The 14,343-nt window shown below is 34.8% G+C and overlaps 4 protein-coding genes across 4 annotated transcripts; 2 read left to right on the plus strand and 2 right to left on the minus strand.

Moving 5' to 3' along the window:
* The first annotated feature begins 749 nt into the window (after nucleotides 1–749).
* Nucleotides 750–3,563, plus strand: LOC106663714 (glutathione hydrolase 1 proenzyme-like). The gene is made up of 10 exons (XM_014388772.2): nucleotides 750–1,058; nucleotides 1,120–1,281; nucleotides 1,340–1,560; nucleotides 1,710–1,905; nucleotides 1,966–2,163; nucleotides 2,222–2,450; nucleotides 2,520–2,707; nucleotides 2,769–3,009; nucleotides 3,100–3,213; nucleotides 3,329–3,563. Exons 1-10 carry the CDS (start codon nucleotides 1,051–1,053, stop codon nucleotides 3,485–3,487), a joined length of 1,716 nt encoding a protein of 571 aa, XP_014244258.1. The 5' UTR covers nucleotides 750–1,050; the 3' UTR covers nucleotides 3,488–3,563.
* Nucleotides 3,564–5,719: 2,156 nt separating this feature from the next.
* LOC106663772 (TM2 domain-containing protein almondex) lies at nucleotides 5,720–9,301 on the plus strand. The gene is made up of 6 exons (XM_014388864.2): nucleotides 5,720–5,897; nucleotides 5,955–6,019; nucleotides 8,362–8,493; nucleotides 8,727–8,854; nucleotides 8,910–9,053; nucleotides 9,110–9,301. Exons 1-6 carry the CDS (start codon nucleotides 5,840–5,842, stop codon nucleotides 9,243–9,245), a joined length of 663 nt encoding a protein of 220 aa, XP_014244350.1. The 5' UTR covers nucleotides 5,720–5,839; the 3' UTR covers nucleotides 9,246–9,301.
* A 143-nt stretch (nucleotides 9,302–9,444) lies between these two features.
* On the minus strand, nucleotides 9,445–10,594 carry LOC106663582 (DNA oxidative demethylase ALKBH2-like). Its single transcript, XM_014388497.2, has 3 exons — nucleotides 10,133–10,594; nucleotides 9,904–10,046; nucleotides 9,445–9,849 (listed from the first exon to the last, which is right to left on the minus strand). Exons 1-3 carry the CDS (start codon nucleotides 10,319–10,321, stop codon nucleotides 9,522–9,524), a joined length of 660 nt encoding a protein of 219 aa, XP_014243983.1. The 5' UTR covers nucleotides 10,322–10,594; the 3' UTR covers nucleotides 9,445–9,521.
* Nucleotides 10,595–11,808: 1,214 nt separating this feature from the next.
* Nucleotides 11,809–12,656, minus strand: LOC106663583 (store-operated calcium entry regulator STIMATE-like). Its single transcript, XM_014388498.2, has one exon. It carries the CDS (start codon nucleotides 12,451–12,453, stop codon nucleotides 11,896–11,898), a length of 558 nt encoding a protein of 185 aa, XP_014243984.1. The 5' UTR covers nucleotides 12,454–12,656; the 3' UTR covers nucleotides 11,809–11,895.
* Nucleotides 12,657–14,343: the final 1,687 nt, after the last annotated feature.

Raw genomic sequence — 14,343 nt, forward strand, 5'->3', positions numbered from 1 at the left:
AATAAAACATAAATTTATTTTTAAAAACAGAAATGCTGAGGAAAAAAACCTAATAAAAAAAGCCAATTAATTTTTTAAAATATCCGTTTTTATAAAAAAAAAAGTTAATGGCAATAAGTCATCTGCTGATCATTCATTACTAGTCCAATAAGTTGAAATACTTTTACTACTAGTCCTAGATAGTATTGAATTTTAACCATCTTAATTGTTTATGACGTTGTACAAACTATTTTTCTAATCCTTATTAAATTTGAAACATTTCTAACTCAACAACCTATTTGTTAGAAGGGACAAAAAATTCAATTTCAATTAAACCAATAATTGAAAACATGAATCATTTTAAACAAACACTTCCTACTAAATAATTTTCCAGATTTATACTCATTTAATGTACATAGATTGTTATATCGTCAATTCAGCAAATAAAATTTGTAAAAAGTTCTTTGTTTTACTAGCACACAAACATTGTTTCTTTGTAATTCTTGCATTAATTATCTCTTATCATAACGCAAATTTACCTTTCACACATTGCAAAAGATAGAAGAAATTTTCAAAATTATAGATCTGTGAATCATTGAGATATAACTTTGAATTGTAATGAACTATTAAAGATTTAAAAATTATTGCAGTAGTTTTCATTTCTCCCCAGTTGGAATGCACTTTGTTAAATTCCGATTGCACACAAAAATCGCATGAAGGCCATTTGAATCAGCAAAACCTTTTTGAGAGAATATTTATTTTCTTTATCAGACTGTTCAAAAAAGAAAGAAACTATAACTAACTCCTATAACAAACAGTGTTCTTGAACACTTGTTTTGCACTATAGTTCAATACTTTTCAATCAATCCTTTACTGCATAAATGTTGGAATATCAATTATGTGTAGTAATAATGGTGTTGGATAGTTAAAAAATTAACAGCTAAATTACCAAAAACATTTTTATAGTAAAATGTGAAATCCAGGGATTTGGTAATGCAAACAGAAGAGAGATAAAGAGGAAGGAAAAACCATTATTCATTACACAAGTAGAGAGGACATATATTTTATACCATGGACCTGTACGTATTTTTTTTTACAATATTTATACTAAAACTTTCTAAATAATTACCTCTATATAAGGCGCCGCTATAAGAAGTTGATGATACTGACAGCCATATTTCTAATCTTGGTAGCAATAGCTGTTCCAATAATAATAATAACATTTGGAAAAAACATCAATTCTTATTATTTGAACAGAGGTGCAATTGTTTCTAACGGAGGTCCATGTTCAGAAATTGGAATGTGAGTTGCGACTGATTTTCTATATTTTTTTATGATCTCATGCTAAACTGGATGCTAGGAACATAATGAGAAAATATGACAATGCAGTCGATGCGATAATCGCGACGCTGCTGTGTGACGGCGTGACAATGATGAGCACGATGGGAGTTGGTGGAGGATTTGTAGCAACAATATATCAGAGGAGCGAGCGCAAAGCTTTCTCGTTAATTGCACGAGAAACAGCACCAGCAGCGGCAAGCATCAGCATGTTCAATCAAAACAGCACCCTTTCAAGGAACGGTAATTTTGAACTTTCATAAAACACTACCATTATAAACATTACATAACTTTGAAGTAATTATAAAAAAATGTATGCTAGTATAGATAGATGCAAATAATCAATATAAAATGTGTTGATTTTTCTATTGCTTTGATATGATTATTAAAAGGAGGCCTAGCGATAGCAGTACCTGGGGAATTGATGGGATACTGGGAGATGTACCAAAAATTCGGCGGAAGGGCACCATGGAAAGAATTATTCCAGCCAACGATCGAACTTTGCAGAAACGGTGTACCGATTAACAAACATCTAGCTGATAATATAATAAATCATAAAAATGAAATTATGGATTCTAAAAGTCTTTTGTAAGGACAAATACTAAATTTATTAGAATTATTCTAAAATATGTAAATTTTATATTTTAGAAAGTTGTTACAAAATGACAAGGGAGAACTGCCTGTTGAAAATGATAAAATAAAAATGCCTAAATTGGCTGAGACGTTGACTCTTGTTGCTGAGGAGGGACCACTTGTTATTTACAACGGTACTCTAACTGTACCTCTCGTCAATGATATTGTGAGCAATGGGGGCATAATAACAGTTGAAGATTTGGCATCATATAAGTAATAGTTAAATTGAAAATTTCTATATAATTTTATATACGATTTCTTCGGTTTACAGAGTCCGGTGGGAAGAGCCGATCACTGCCACATTAAACGGGGGAGTGCAAATGTTCTCAACACCTCCTCCGGCTTCAGGCCTGATACTTTCTTTCATACTACGAGTCCTAGATGGCCTAATTCCTTCTTCGAGCGAAGAACAGGATGTGGCAATGATCACGGAAGCTTTTAAGCATGCCTACGCATTTCGTTCTCATTTAGGAGATCCATATTTTGTCAATATTACTAATGTAAGAAATTTTTACATTGTACAATTATTTTCATAATTATCCGACTAAATTTTAAATCCATATTTTAAGACTGTAAAAGAACTTCAAAATCCAACAATAATTGAAAATGTCAGAAGTCAGCTCAATTTAAACAAGACATCAGTAAATGCGAGTGACTACGGTGCTCAATATTTTACTGAGGATCATGGTACAGCAAATATTGTGGCAGTAGCACCCAACGGGGACGCTGTAGTCGTCACAAGTACAATTAACTTGATGTTAGGATTACCACTCAATTATGTTAAATTTTAAACAAACTATTGAAATAAATTGTTTTAGTTTTGGCAGTAAGCTGTTGTCCGAGAGTACTGGGATTATCTTAAACGATGAAATGGATGACTTTTCTTCTCCTGGCATAAATAACTATTTTGGAGTTACACCCTCAGTTTCGAATTTTATTAAACCCGGTGCGAGGCCGGTGTCATCGATGTGTCCGGCCATTTTTGTAAACCGTGATGGTGATGTGAGACTAGCAATAGGTGGTGCAGGAGGCACAAAAATCACTACTATGACAGCTCAAGTAACCTTTGCTTTGCCTTTTAAGAAAATCTTTTCTGGATCACTCATGATGAAAATAATTTGAATCTATTTCTTTTGTTAATTATTCTAGGTGGCAATAAATAATCTCTGGCTTAACAGGAACATTAAGGAAGCTATACAATCTCCAAGATTTCATCATCAACTCCTCCCTATGGAATGGGACTATGAGTCAGCTATGAAAAAGGTTTTTTTTACTATATAATTTTTATTGCTTATTTATGCATTACAATCAATTGTGATCTGCTATGTACCTTGCTTTTTCTTTTACTACTTATTATTTGCTTTTAAATTGTTTTCAGTCTATTGTAAATTATATGGAAAGTCTTGGCCATTTAGTCAAAGAAACGACTTACATTCCGGCATTTATAACAGCTGTATCAAATGTAGGAAATGAAATAATGGGAAGTGACGATTTACGCAGGCCTGGTAATGTATCGTACTATACGAATGAAAAATAATTTTAAATACAATGCAATTTGGAAATGTTTTATTGAACGGATGTCCTTTCACAATAAAACACTTTCTTCTCCGTATCAAAAATGTATTCAATCAATTACCTTCAAACCCTTCACAAACTAACATTAGAATTTATTTTTATGTGTAACTTACATCATTACATGATAAATAGCCTTGTTTTTATCACTTAATATGATATTTTTTATTGCTATTAATATACAGATTACTTGGGAACAGTAAATAATTGAATTAAATTGCAATTCAGCCCTCTGATGCCAAAATTTTAGGTTAGGGATGGTTAGGAATGAAGCCAAAATTTTAGGTTAGGGATGGTTGGGAATGATGCCAAAATTTTAGGTTAAGGATGGTTAGGGATGATGCCAAAATTTTAGGTTAAGGATGGTGAGGAATGATGCCAAAATTTTAGGTTAAGGATGGTTAGGAATGATGCCAACATTTTAGGTTAGGGATGGTTAGGAATGATGCCAAAATTGCAATAAAAAGCTGGTTAAAAAGAAGTGCCAGCACCAATAGACCGGATCGGCAGAGATGCTTCCATCAAGAGCATAAGTGTTCTTCAGAGAATCCGAATCAAAGAAGATGGATCATACTCACCTGACTATGAATCCTTCTAGGTTGACACTTTTAGTAAATAGGTAAGTATCAGGTTAGGGCAGTCACTTACTTTTGGACCATAACTTACATCAGGACTGTTTTAGATTGTACACTACTTGATAGATATCTCGTTTCATGTATCCTTTTATTTATATTGAGATGAACATATTTTTTTTGAGTGATTGTGTAGAGTGAGAATGACAGAAGGTAGAAAGTGATGGAGGAATAATGTCTACTCTACCTATCTACTGGATAGAATAATATATAAGGTTAACGTTAAGGTTAAAAAGGAGTGGGCCCCTTTATGACTTTAAATAATGCGACTAATATTGCCCTATTGTGAAATCTCCATAATTATGGCTCTTCATGAGATCCCAAAGCTTTGTTTAAGGAATCCATGTGTATCCTTCAGGTTTAGGCTCCTTTCCCTAGGTAAGAATCTCAGACTGCATTGGCTTTTGAACAAACAGAGATGTTCAGTTATTTCCTATTCTTTGTAGCAAATGCACATGCTTGTTTCTACTGCTTTGTATATTTTCATATGTCTTCAGAGCCTGCAGTTCCAGATCCAACTATCATTCTAGTCTGACTCGTCCTAGGTTTATAGTATTGCCGTTATTTTCTGTATTTGTCCATATATGAATTTTTTTGCACATGTAAATAAGAAAGAATACATTTAAGCCATATATGTATTTAGTAGTCATAGACTGCATTAATTATTTTAATTATTTATACTTTTTATCTAACGTCTCTCTCAAAATCTAATGTCACGGATGGGATTCGAACTCACAGCCGAAAGTCATGGGTTCGACTTTGGCTCATGACACTAGCTCTTTCATCTCAATTAAGACCTAAGGATTAAAGACCTGTGTGCCTCCTGGAGAAAATATTGTCCAAGGGTTCTAAAAACAACGACAGTTAGGTCGTCAGTTTCGATGTTGACAGTTAGAGACACTTCAAGCAGAAGACGGCAGTATTTGTTCTTGTTTTGTAAGAATAAGTTCTGTTAAAGAGTTTTGTACAATCAATTCAGTTACTACCCCCCCCTCATAGAAATGAATATACTGTGTGGGATGTACTTGTAAATGTATGTATATTTAAATTTATATGGGTTTATGTGTATATATGTATAGTTATATTAATATATGTGTATGTATTTGTAATTTATTGAAATAGTGTGTGTTTAATGAGATGACCGATTGTGAAATATTGTGTATTCCATCGGCAATAACAGTGCGAGGGGGCTGAAATGACTTCATTGTCCATAGTCTTGGGGGGGAAGTAGGGAATTAAAAACCCCAGTTTGTTTAGACCTTTAGAAAAAATTGTAGACATATGGTAAATAAATAATAATTAATAGCCAAAGTAAATTACCAAATTTTTAATTAAATTTTTTCACAAATACACAATTTATAAAAGATATATTTTTTTGCCAATTTTCAGCAATCTATATAGAATTTCGTGTGAAAATACGCAAAGATTTTATGGAACATATTAATTAAAAATTAAATAGGACAAAGTTTAAAAATTAAAAATAGTTGCGAACTGGCATGTCGTCAAAGACTGTCCTTGAAATCGTTTGAGCCAACATGGAGTTTTGATAACCGCATTTACTATCAATTATCAACTGATAACGTCGGCATTCGGATTGTGAACAAGCCCCAAATCCAAAATGCGTAAAATCCGAGCGGATTAAACCATTCAAAAATTTAATTAAACTATAATCCAATTAATGTACAATGTTCCTCAAATTAGTCTTTTTCATAGTACTTTTCCTGTCAAGGACGTCACACAACGGTAAATACTATCGGATAGTTTTTCAAATGAAGTTAATTTAAATGGTGTCTATTGCAGCGCAATTGACGGATGAAGAGGATCAAAATAAAATCCCCGACGTAAACAGAGCCGATACGACAGAGGTAAACTTAAAGCTCTGATGTTTTAACAGAATCAATTTGTTTGCACTGCCATTTTTACTTTTTAACTATTATTCCATAAACTATGGAGGTGAAGCATGGAGAACGCCTAGAAGTAATCCTCCGATAATTTTCTATAAATTCTAACTTCACTTTTAGCATTTATATTGTAAAGACCTGTATATCTCTCGTTTGAGACTTGATGGCCATTGATTGTCAAATTTCTCCCATGGTATTGGGGTGTGAGCCATTTATGATTCATGTCATCAGAGGTCTCAAAGTCTCATTGAATCCCCTGTGACTGAGGTTAAAACACACTCATAGACAAAATCATGAAACTCATGTCTAAGGAAATGTTTTGATATATAGACGAATTGCTTCTTTAACAACTCCCTGTGGACAAAATGGCAACAAAAACAAAAAGTCTCCCATCTCGGGTGTAAAACTTGAATTGCACTATATTTTCAGTATGGACATGTTTATATATAAATACATGCTGGTAGTTTACATGTTGATTATTTTGTATGTTTTCAAATACACTGATGGACAAATTTAACACACCACTCAATTTATTTTGTTTACAATTAAATCCATTATGATTCTAAATTAGATACATAGTAATTGGAAGCTATTTTAGTCAAAATAAACAGTAAATAATGTTTTGTTTACTTTTGTACCAATTAATCCCATTTGCACAAAAAGTAGCTTTATACCCTTCCATTCTGCTACCCTTCTTGCTTTCTTCTTCCTTTCTGTGTGGTTCCTCAAGTGGCATTCCATGGTGGGTTCCATTGATGTTCTGAGGTGTCTCTTCCTTGGACGCCCTGAATTGGTTGTTTTGCGAGGAAGGTCTATAACTTCCCTGAGGCACTTACAAGGCATAATCAAAGCGCGTGAAGGGCCATGTGCCCCTCCCCCACATCGTTGAGAAATTCTTGCTAATCCAGGATAATGCCAGGCCCCATATATTGTGAACGAATTACCTGCATGAGATTGAAATTGAGTACTTGGTGTGGCCAGCTCTAAGTCCATATTTGAACCCAATCGAATACATTTGGGACCAACTTAAGGAGTACGACGGTAAAACCCAGGTCTTAACACCCTAAAATTGTTGGATATGGCTGTTCTCGATGAATGTAAAATTCCTCTGGATTTTATCAGAAATGTTTTCTGAGGAATGCAATGATTCATACCAGATGTGGGAATACTTAGTACCAAAGAGGACTGATTTTTTTTTTTTTTTTCGGTATGCAAAAACCAATTTTTCCTATGCAAAATATGAATAAACCTAAATACATTAAAATGTAAGGTGTTGCATTAATTTTGTCAATAAGTGTATAAACATCTACTATCTATTAGACTTCCACCCTGAAAGATTGTCACTCCCTGATTTGCTGACTCTTCGGTGTATACCTTAGAGTATTAGGGAGTGTATACCCATTGTGCTTCTGGGTATTTTGACAATTTGGTCATTTCAGCCTCCAATGCATGAAAAATATAACCTAGCCTACAACTAACTATTTTTATAATGCAGTCTTGTAAACATATGCGTATACATCTATAATACATTCACATTTATGTATATGGCACTCATTTTGATTAGTTAAGACATACACATATTATTAATAATCTAATCTAAATTAGGTTCAGTGGGGTACTTTTATAAATATTCCGCCGTATCCTAAACTCACAAACACTGCTGGAGGAGTGATGGTAACCCTATATTTCACCACCAGCCCTTCCCCACTTACACTAATAAATACATGCACTAAAACAAAACAAATAACCACTAACACATGTATATGTCACATCAGAAGACTAAAAAATGCAATAAGAAAAGTCTGATTTTGAAAGATTAAAAAAATACGAAACTATGGCGTCTGATGTTGGAAAAAAAAAACAATTTAAAAATGTTTTATTTTCCAATCAAAAATTTTAACTGTACAAGCAGCAAAGGCACAGTAGTGTCGTGTGAGGTTGTGTAGTTCTTAGTCTTACCTATCTTGATATCTCAGAAAATATTTTAACTGAGATGTGCTGGCCTGGATGTGTGACGTTTCTAGATACATTTGAATTTGACTGGACATCTATACACAAAATTTGCTGATTTTGATGTTTATGAGTGTGTATGTACATACTAGTCGATTTAGTATGCACTAAGTGAATACGATAAACCAAAGTAGCGAGAACAGGCTGACCTAAATACAGTTAATACAGATAAATACAGAACCCAAGAGGAAATCTTGCAATTTTATACAAGGTTTTACATTGCAATGTACCCATTGACCAATTCAACCTACTAGTTGTGGAAAATATTTCTTCATATTACGTGAATATTGTTTCAGCTGTCCTCGGTTTGTCCAAAAGTGAAGTGTGAGCAACTCAATTACCCTTGTATAACATGTATATTCAACGAAAAGTGCGTTTATGGCGAAATGACGACAGCACTTTGTTCTCCATTGATCAACTACTGCCAAGTACATACAGCTGATATTATTTCATTTATATTGTACTCTAAATATTTGTTGTGTAATCTTAATTTAGCTCTAGTGGATGCATATATTTTTAACAGTGGTGCATGGTGAGATTCAACTAAAATAACGTTTAGGAGCGTCTAGCTCCTTTTTCACAGCGTCTGAAATAAGTTCATTTGACAAGTTTTGTTAAAAGCTTAATAAATTTAAATTTTTTAATTATTTTTTATTACTAGGGTAATACTAATGGGAGTTTCGTAAGGCAGTTCAGATGCCAGTACTGTTACCAGACTGAAAAATGGGAACACAATTGTGTGTTGAAAGCAAATTGTAATTCTGTCTCATCGCCCAAAAGTTTCTACAGGTAAAACTAATCAAATTGTTTTAAAATTTTAATTAAATTGTTTTCTTGCCCGTAGAACAAATTGTACAGTATACGATAACATCCTTTGCCTCGGGAGAAGAACTTTTCTGAGGAACATCCCCTGCAATTGGACTGGCGGGCATCGATGGTCGACAGCGATGCTCTTGAGCATAACACTCGGCGGTTTCGGAGCCGATAGGTAGCTTTAAGCATTTTTTCCCCTTAACTGTAAACTGTATTTCATTTCATTGACAGGTTTTATCTCGGATACTGGCAAGAAGGAATTGGCAAGCTGTTCAGTTTCGGAGGCCTCGGCGTATGGACAGTAATCGATTTTATCCTAATCGCAATCCAATATTTAGGGCCAGCTGACGGTTCATTGTATATATAAATATTTATTTGTACAGATTTTTTTAATATAATTGTGTAATATATTTGAAATAATAATGTTTTGATTTTTTATGCAACCTTTGACTTATTTTCAATTGACTTACAGTAAACTTTTTTTTCATAGATAAAAAGAAGAGATCGGTTTGAAAGATTCATCTTGGATATGGAATAGTGATTTCAATGATCATTTAAGACATAAGTTTGTTTTTTAAATTATTTTATTATAACATATATAAACAAATTATGATAACTGTGTAGGGCAAGAAGACTAATTAATTTATAATGAATTCTTCCTCAATGATGGTCTTTCCTTCTGTCTTGTAATTGACCTGAAAGTAAGATTGATTCTCACCCCCGGAAGAGATTTCCTCGGAGGTAAGGAGTGGTACCAGAAAGAATTTGTAGGATGTTTCATATGAAGAAGGCTACCGTGGCCCAAGATCACTTTGACCGGCGGAACGTGGCGAATTTTGTTCTTCAAATCTTTATGCCTCAGAACGAAATCTCTGGCTTGTCCTAAAGACAGCGATGCGATACCCGAATTGACATTCAGTTCTTTCTCGTCATCACGGTGCTCACCAATGTTGTCTCTACCGTCCCGATACCTAACTCAAGAAAATCAATGCAAATTTTGATTAGATACGTTTTGGTCCGCTTACCTGTTGACAAGGACAAAATTAAAGTATGTCCCTATCCGGTCATAGATCTCGTCCCGCAAATCCTCGAGGACTTTAGGCCAAGCGAGCGCCGGCACTGAAAGCCCGGAGAAGGTGTACGTAAGCCCTGGGTCGCCAAAGGCAACCTGACGGAAGACAAAATTTTAAAAGAGGTTTCTTGGCCTCATTGTCATCATCCTCTGTTGGCGTACATGGACTTTTCTTTTTATACCTGCTGCCTTGGGATGTCTCTCCATTTCCCGAATATTTTGATTTTGGCCTTATCTCCGGAAAAATACACCAATTCCGACTCGAGGGTTTTCAAGAGGCTGGTCGCACGTTCCGGTTCGAGAAAATGGTGACAATACGACAAATTCAAGTCATCTCCTCGGATCTCCTCCCAATTCACAGACGAGCCCATTTCACACAAATTTTAACCGAATTGCACTCGTCTGTCAACGAATATTTACATTTTATCTTGCCGCGATGACAACACCGATTATATAAAGGGATAAATAAATTATATCTTTAAAATAAACATAAATGCAGTTCTGTTCGTATTATAAAAGCCGGCATCGGATTCGAATATCGCAGGTACTGAAAAGTTTAAAGTATGCCCTTATCAGTTATCGAATGGCGTTCGTTACTTCGTAGTTCCTATGCAAGTATCCGGTGAGAAACATCGATTTTTAATTCATCTTTAATAAAAATTAATTAATTAACTTACATAAACCAAATACAACTAATTACTTACAATGATGCGTTATAAATATAAGTGAATATATATAAATAAGTTTAATATGAAAATGTACATTACGATGGTATGGAAAACAATCTTCTGCCAAGAGGTCAATGAGCATGATAATAATATATTTATTGTACGAAAAAATACAGTTTAAAAACATAGTTTAATAAGTTATTTAATATAGTTATTATCTTATTAAATATAGTTTAATAAGAATATTTAATTATGATAATTAACGGCTTAAGCATTTTACATAAATGATCACGCAAGTATCTGGTGAAAAACATCGATTTTAAATTCATCTATAATAAAATTAATTAACTTTCGTAAACCAAATGCAACTAATTACGTTTTGAAAAATAAAAATGCGTTATAAATATAAGTGAATATATATAAATAAGTTTAAAATGAAATTGTACATTACGATGGTATGGAAAACTTTCTTCTGCAGTGTAAAAATATAGTTGAATAATTTACAATTAATTAAGGTGTTTAGTTGAGATAAAAAAGTTAATGGCACGAGCGGGATTCAAACCCACAAATGTCAAGCGGACCACGAAACTAGTGAATTTAATAGTTGAATAAGTTGTATATTTATTTACAATAAACGGCTTAAGCTTTTTACATTAATAATCACAAAAGTATTCGGTGAAAATACCCATTTTCAGTTCATCTTTAATGAAATTAATTAACTTGCGTAAACCAAATGCAACTAATTACGGTTTGAAGAATAATAATGCATTATAATATAAGTGAATATATATAAATAATTAATTAAGGTTTTTAGTTGAGATAAAAAAGTCAATGGCACGAGAGGGATTCGAACCCACGATCTTTGGCTAGATACGCCGCTGCTCTAACATTTGAGCTATCGTGACCTCGATCCACTCGGACACCAACTTCCCATCTCAACCCCACCTTTTGAATTTTTTATCTCAACTAAAAACCTTAATTAATTGGTCAAGCGGACCACGAAATTAGGGAATTACAACTAATATTTAAAACCATAATTTACGAAAGAAAAATCATGAACTTAACTTTCCATAAGGGAGTATAATAGTTATAACTTTGATTCTACAACTTAATACCTTAATTAATTGTAAATTATTAATTGGTCAAGCGGACCACGAAAATAGTGAATTTGATGATAAAGATCGAAGATAAAACACATGCTTGAATTAAAGTTATCGTTTTATTGATTAGACTTGGTAAAAGACGATCGATCACTTTTTCCATTCGGTGTTTAGTGTTTAATTATCTCGGCATACACAGTCCGCATCCGCTTCAACTTGATCCAAACCGATATATTCGACGATCTCTGGATCTTTGGGTATTATAAGTATGTCGTCTGTGATCCAGAACATGACGATGTTCAATATAAGCGGTATCACAAGCAACACCAGTGTTTTTTGTACTTTTTCATTTACAACTGGGTAGACGACGTCTTTGATCCTATCCCAGAAGACGTCCATAACGAACACGACAAAAGCCTTTTGGACGAACACTATGAACGCGTAGACTGCACATTGGACCGCCCAGACCGAGAAAGAAGGAGGCGTACCGTAGTCTCCCATCCTGAGCACGGCGTATCCTTTCCTTTTGAACACATAATGACACGTCCTTATACCTAAGTAGATGATCAGCAAGCCGATCGAAGTGTCCAAGAGAACGTTGGCGACATACCACGTGCAAGGATCTCCCAGGAAAAATTCAGATAGCGTTATATTCGACGTATGTGCTATGAATGCGCCTATCCCTTGTTTCGATATGTCAAGCCACCAAATAAGCAAAGGTCTCCTTTTATGCATCGGCTCGCACTGCCTTTTCAAAACAAGACATATAATTGCAAAAATAACAAGAAGCCCTTGTAATATCCAGCCATAGACGTCTGTTAAACTGTGAGGCGCACAATGGGAATCAAAAGAACCAATTTTGTTGTACAAATAAAACTATTCACTCGGCTTTCAACACTTATGAATTGTACATTATGATTTTTTTTTTTTTAAATAGAGATCAGCTGGACGTTAGAATGTGTGTTTTGAAAAGTAATCATTATTGAAATTTATTGAACAACTTCAAACAACTGAAGGTTCTTCTTCTTATATATAGCATTATGACATACCACATTATAGTTTTACAATAGAGCTTTACATCCAAATATTTTTTACGTAGGTGAGGGATGAAAAATACCAAGGGCATGCCCAGAATCGAACCCAGGAACTCTGCGATTGCGAAAAGTAATAAATAAATTTTGAATTCATCACGAGCATATTGTCAGACCTGCTGGTAGTCTTGGGGCACGGCGGCGGGCACAGTTCGCTCTTCCGGTACCTCAGGGCTAAGGAGATTTTTAAATGTGTACAGTGTATGTGTTGTGTTTATGATAATCATTAGAATGAATGCAATTTATTAGCTTGAAATGAAGGGGTTGTTTAAACCCGCCCGAGGAATATAGAGTACTCGGGTCAGTGTATGATGTATGGGGAGTAAAAGTAACTTATTAGCGAGAATGAAGTGGATTCAGCACCGCCCCGAGTATCGAATACTTTGGGAGAGTGAATGTGACCAGACTGTTATGTTTACATCGTGGGGTGATGTAAATATATGTATTGTATATTTTGTAGTTGACAACCTGAGGTACAAACGAGAAGCTAGCATTTTAGGATATAGACATAGTGTACATATAAAAGCAGAGTCAGTAACAGATCGAAACGCTCAAATGACTGCAGTTTAAAACAATATACGCCTGAAAGGCCACAAAAAGAAGGATAACTCGCATGGGCCGGCGATGACCTCATCTGTTTGTCGACCCATAAATTCCTATATATACTTCCTATATATAAAGTTTCGTTAAGTGCTTCCATTTCATTCGGGCCTTGGCTTTTCTTCTCCCCGGAGTAGAAGCTTGTATAACCTCTTCCACACAAAGACCATGTTCCGGTCTTTCTTCTTCTTTCGGGCAATATCTGTACCGACCACTAGTGAAAAAGGGGAGTCAGGTCACTCGAAGCGTCAGGGCCCAGATTAAAAGTCCCGAGAACTTTGAATTTTCGAAATCTTCAATTTCTAGAGGTTTCCTTAGATCGTACCCGACTGAAATTGTTTGGTTCCTTTTTATTTTTTTAAATTAATGGTTTTATTAATAATTAAAATTTGGATTATAATATCCTGATTATTGCACGGTGCAAGTGGCTATCGCAGAGGCAGTTGGCGTTTCTCAGAGCGTGGTCTCCCAGGCATTAGTCCAATTCGGAGAGAATGGGAGTGGACCTCAGCGCAGTACACGTTAAGGAAGGACAGAAATATTGTCATTACTGCAAGATGGAACCCTTTCCATAGTGCCCGCCAGATCCTAAATGAAGCACAAGATGTTTTGGCAAAGCAGAAAGATTCTGAGCAAGAACTCCAAAAATTGATGATGGACTTTTCATCAGGTGCGGCTATGGCCATTGGAGTTCCCTACGAAACTCTGCGAGACGCCGTTAGACGTTTTCGAGAAACTGGGTCCTACCATAGAAAGCCCGGTTCTGGACGCCCTAGGATAACAGGTCCACAGGATGACGGTTTTTTCATTTTGACAATATTGGGAAATCGGCACCTTACTGCTGTTCAAGCGATTCAGCTCCAGGAAGTGCAAGGTGTCCAAATTTCTGAATGCACTGTTCGAAGAAGATGAAGTCAGATGGACTGATGGCTTT

This window comes from Cimex lectularius, unplaced genomic scaffold (assembly GCF_000648675.2).
Source record: "Cimex lectularius strain Harlan isolate CLEC.00 unplaced genomic scaffold, Clec_2.1 scaffold204, whole genome shotgun sequence".
NCBI classification, from domain to species: Eukaryota; Metazoa; Arthropoda; class Insecta; order Hemiptera; family Cimicidae; genus Cimex; species Cimex lectularius.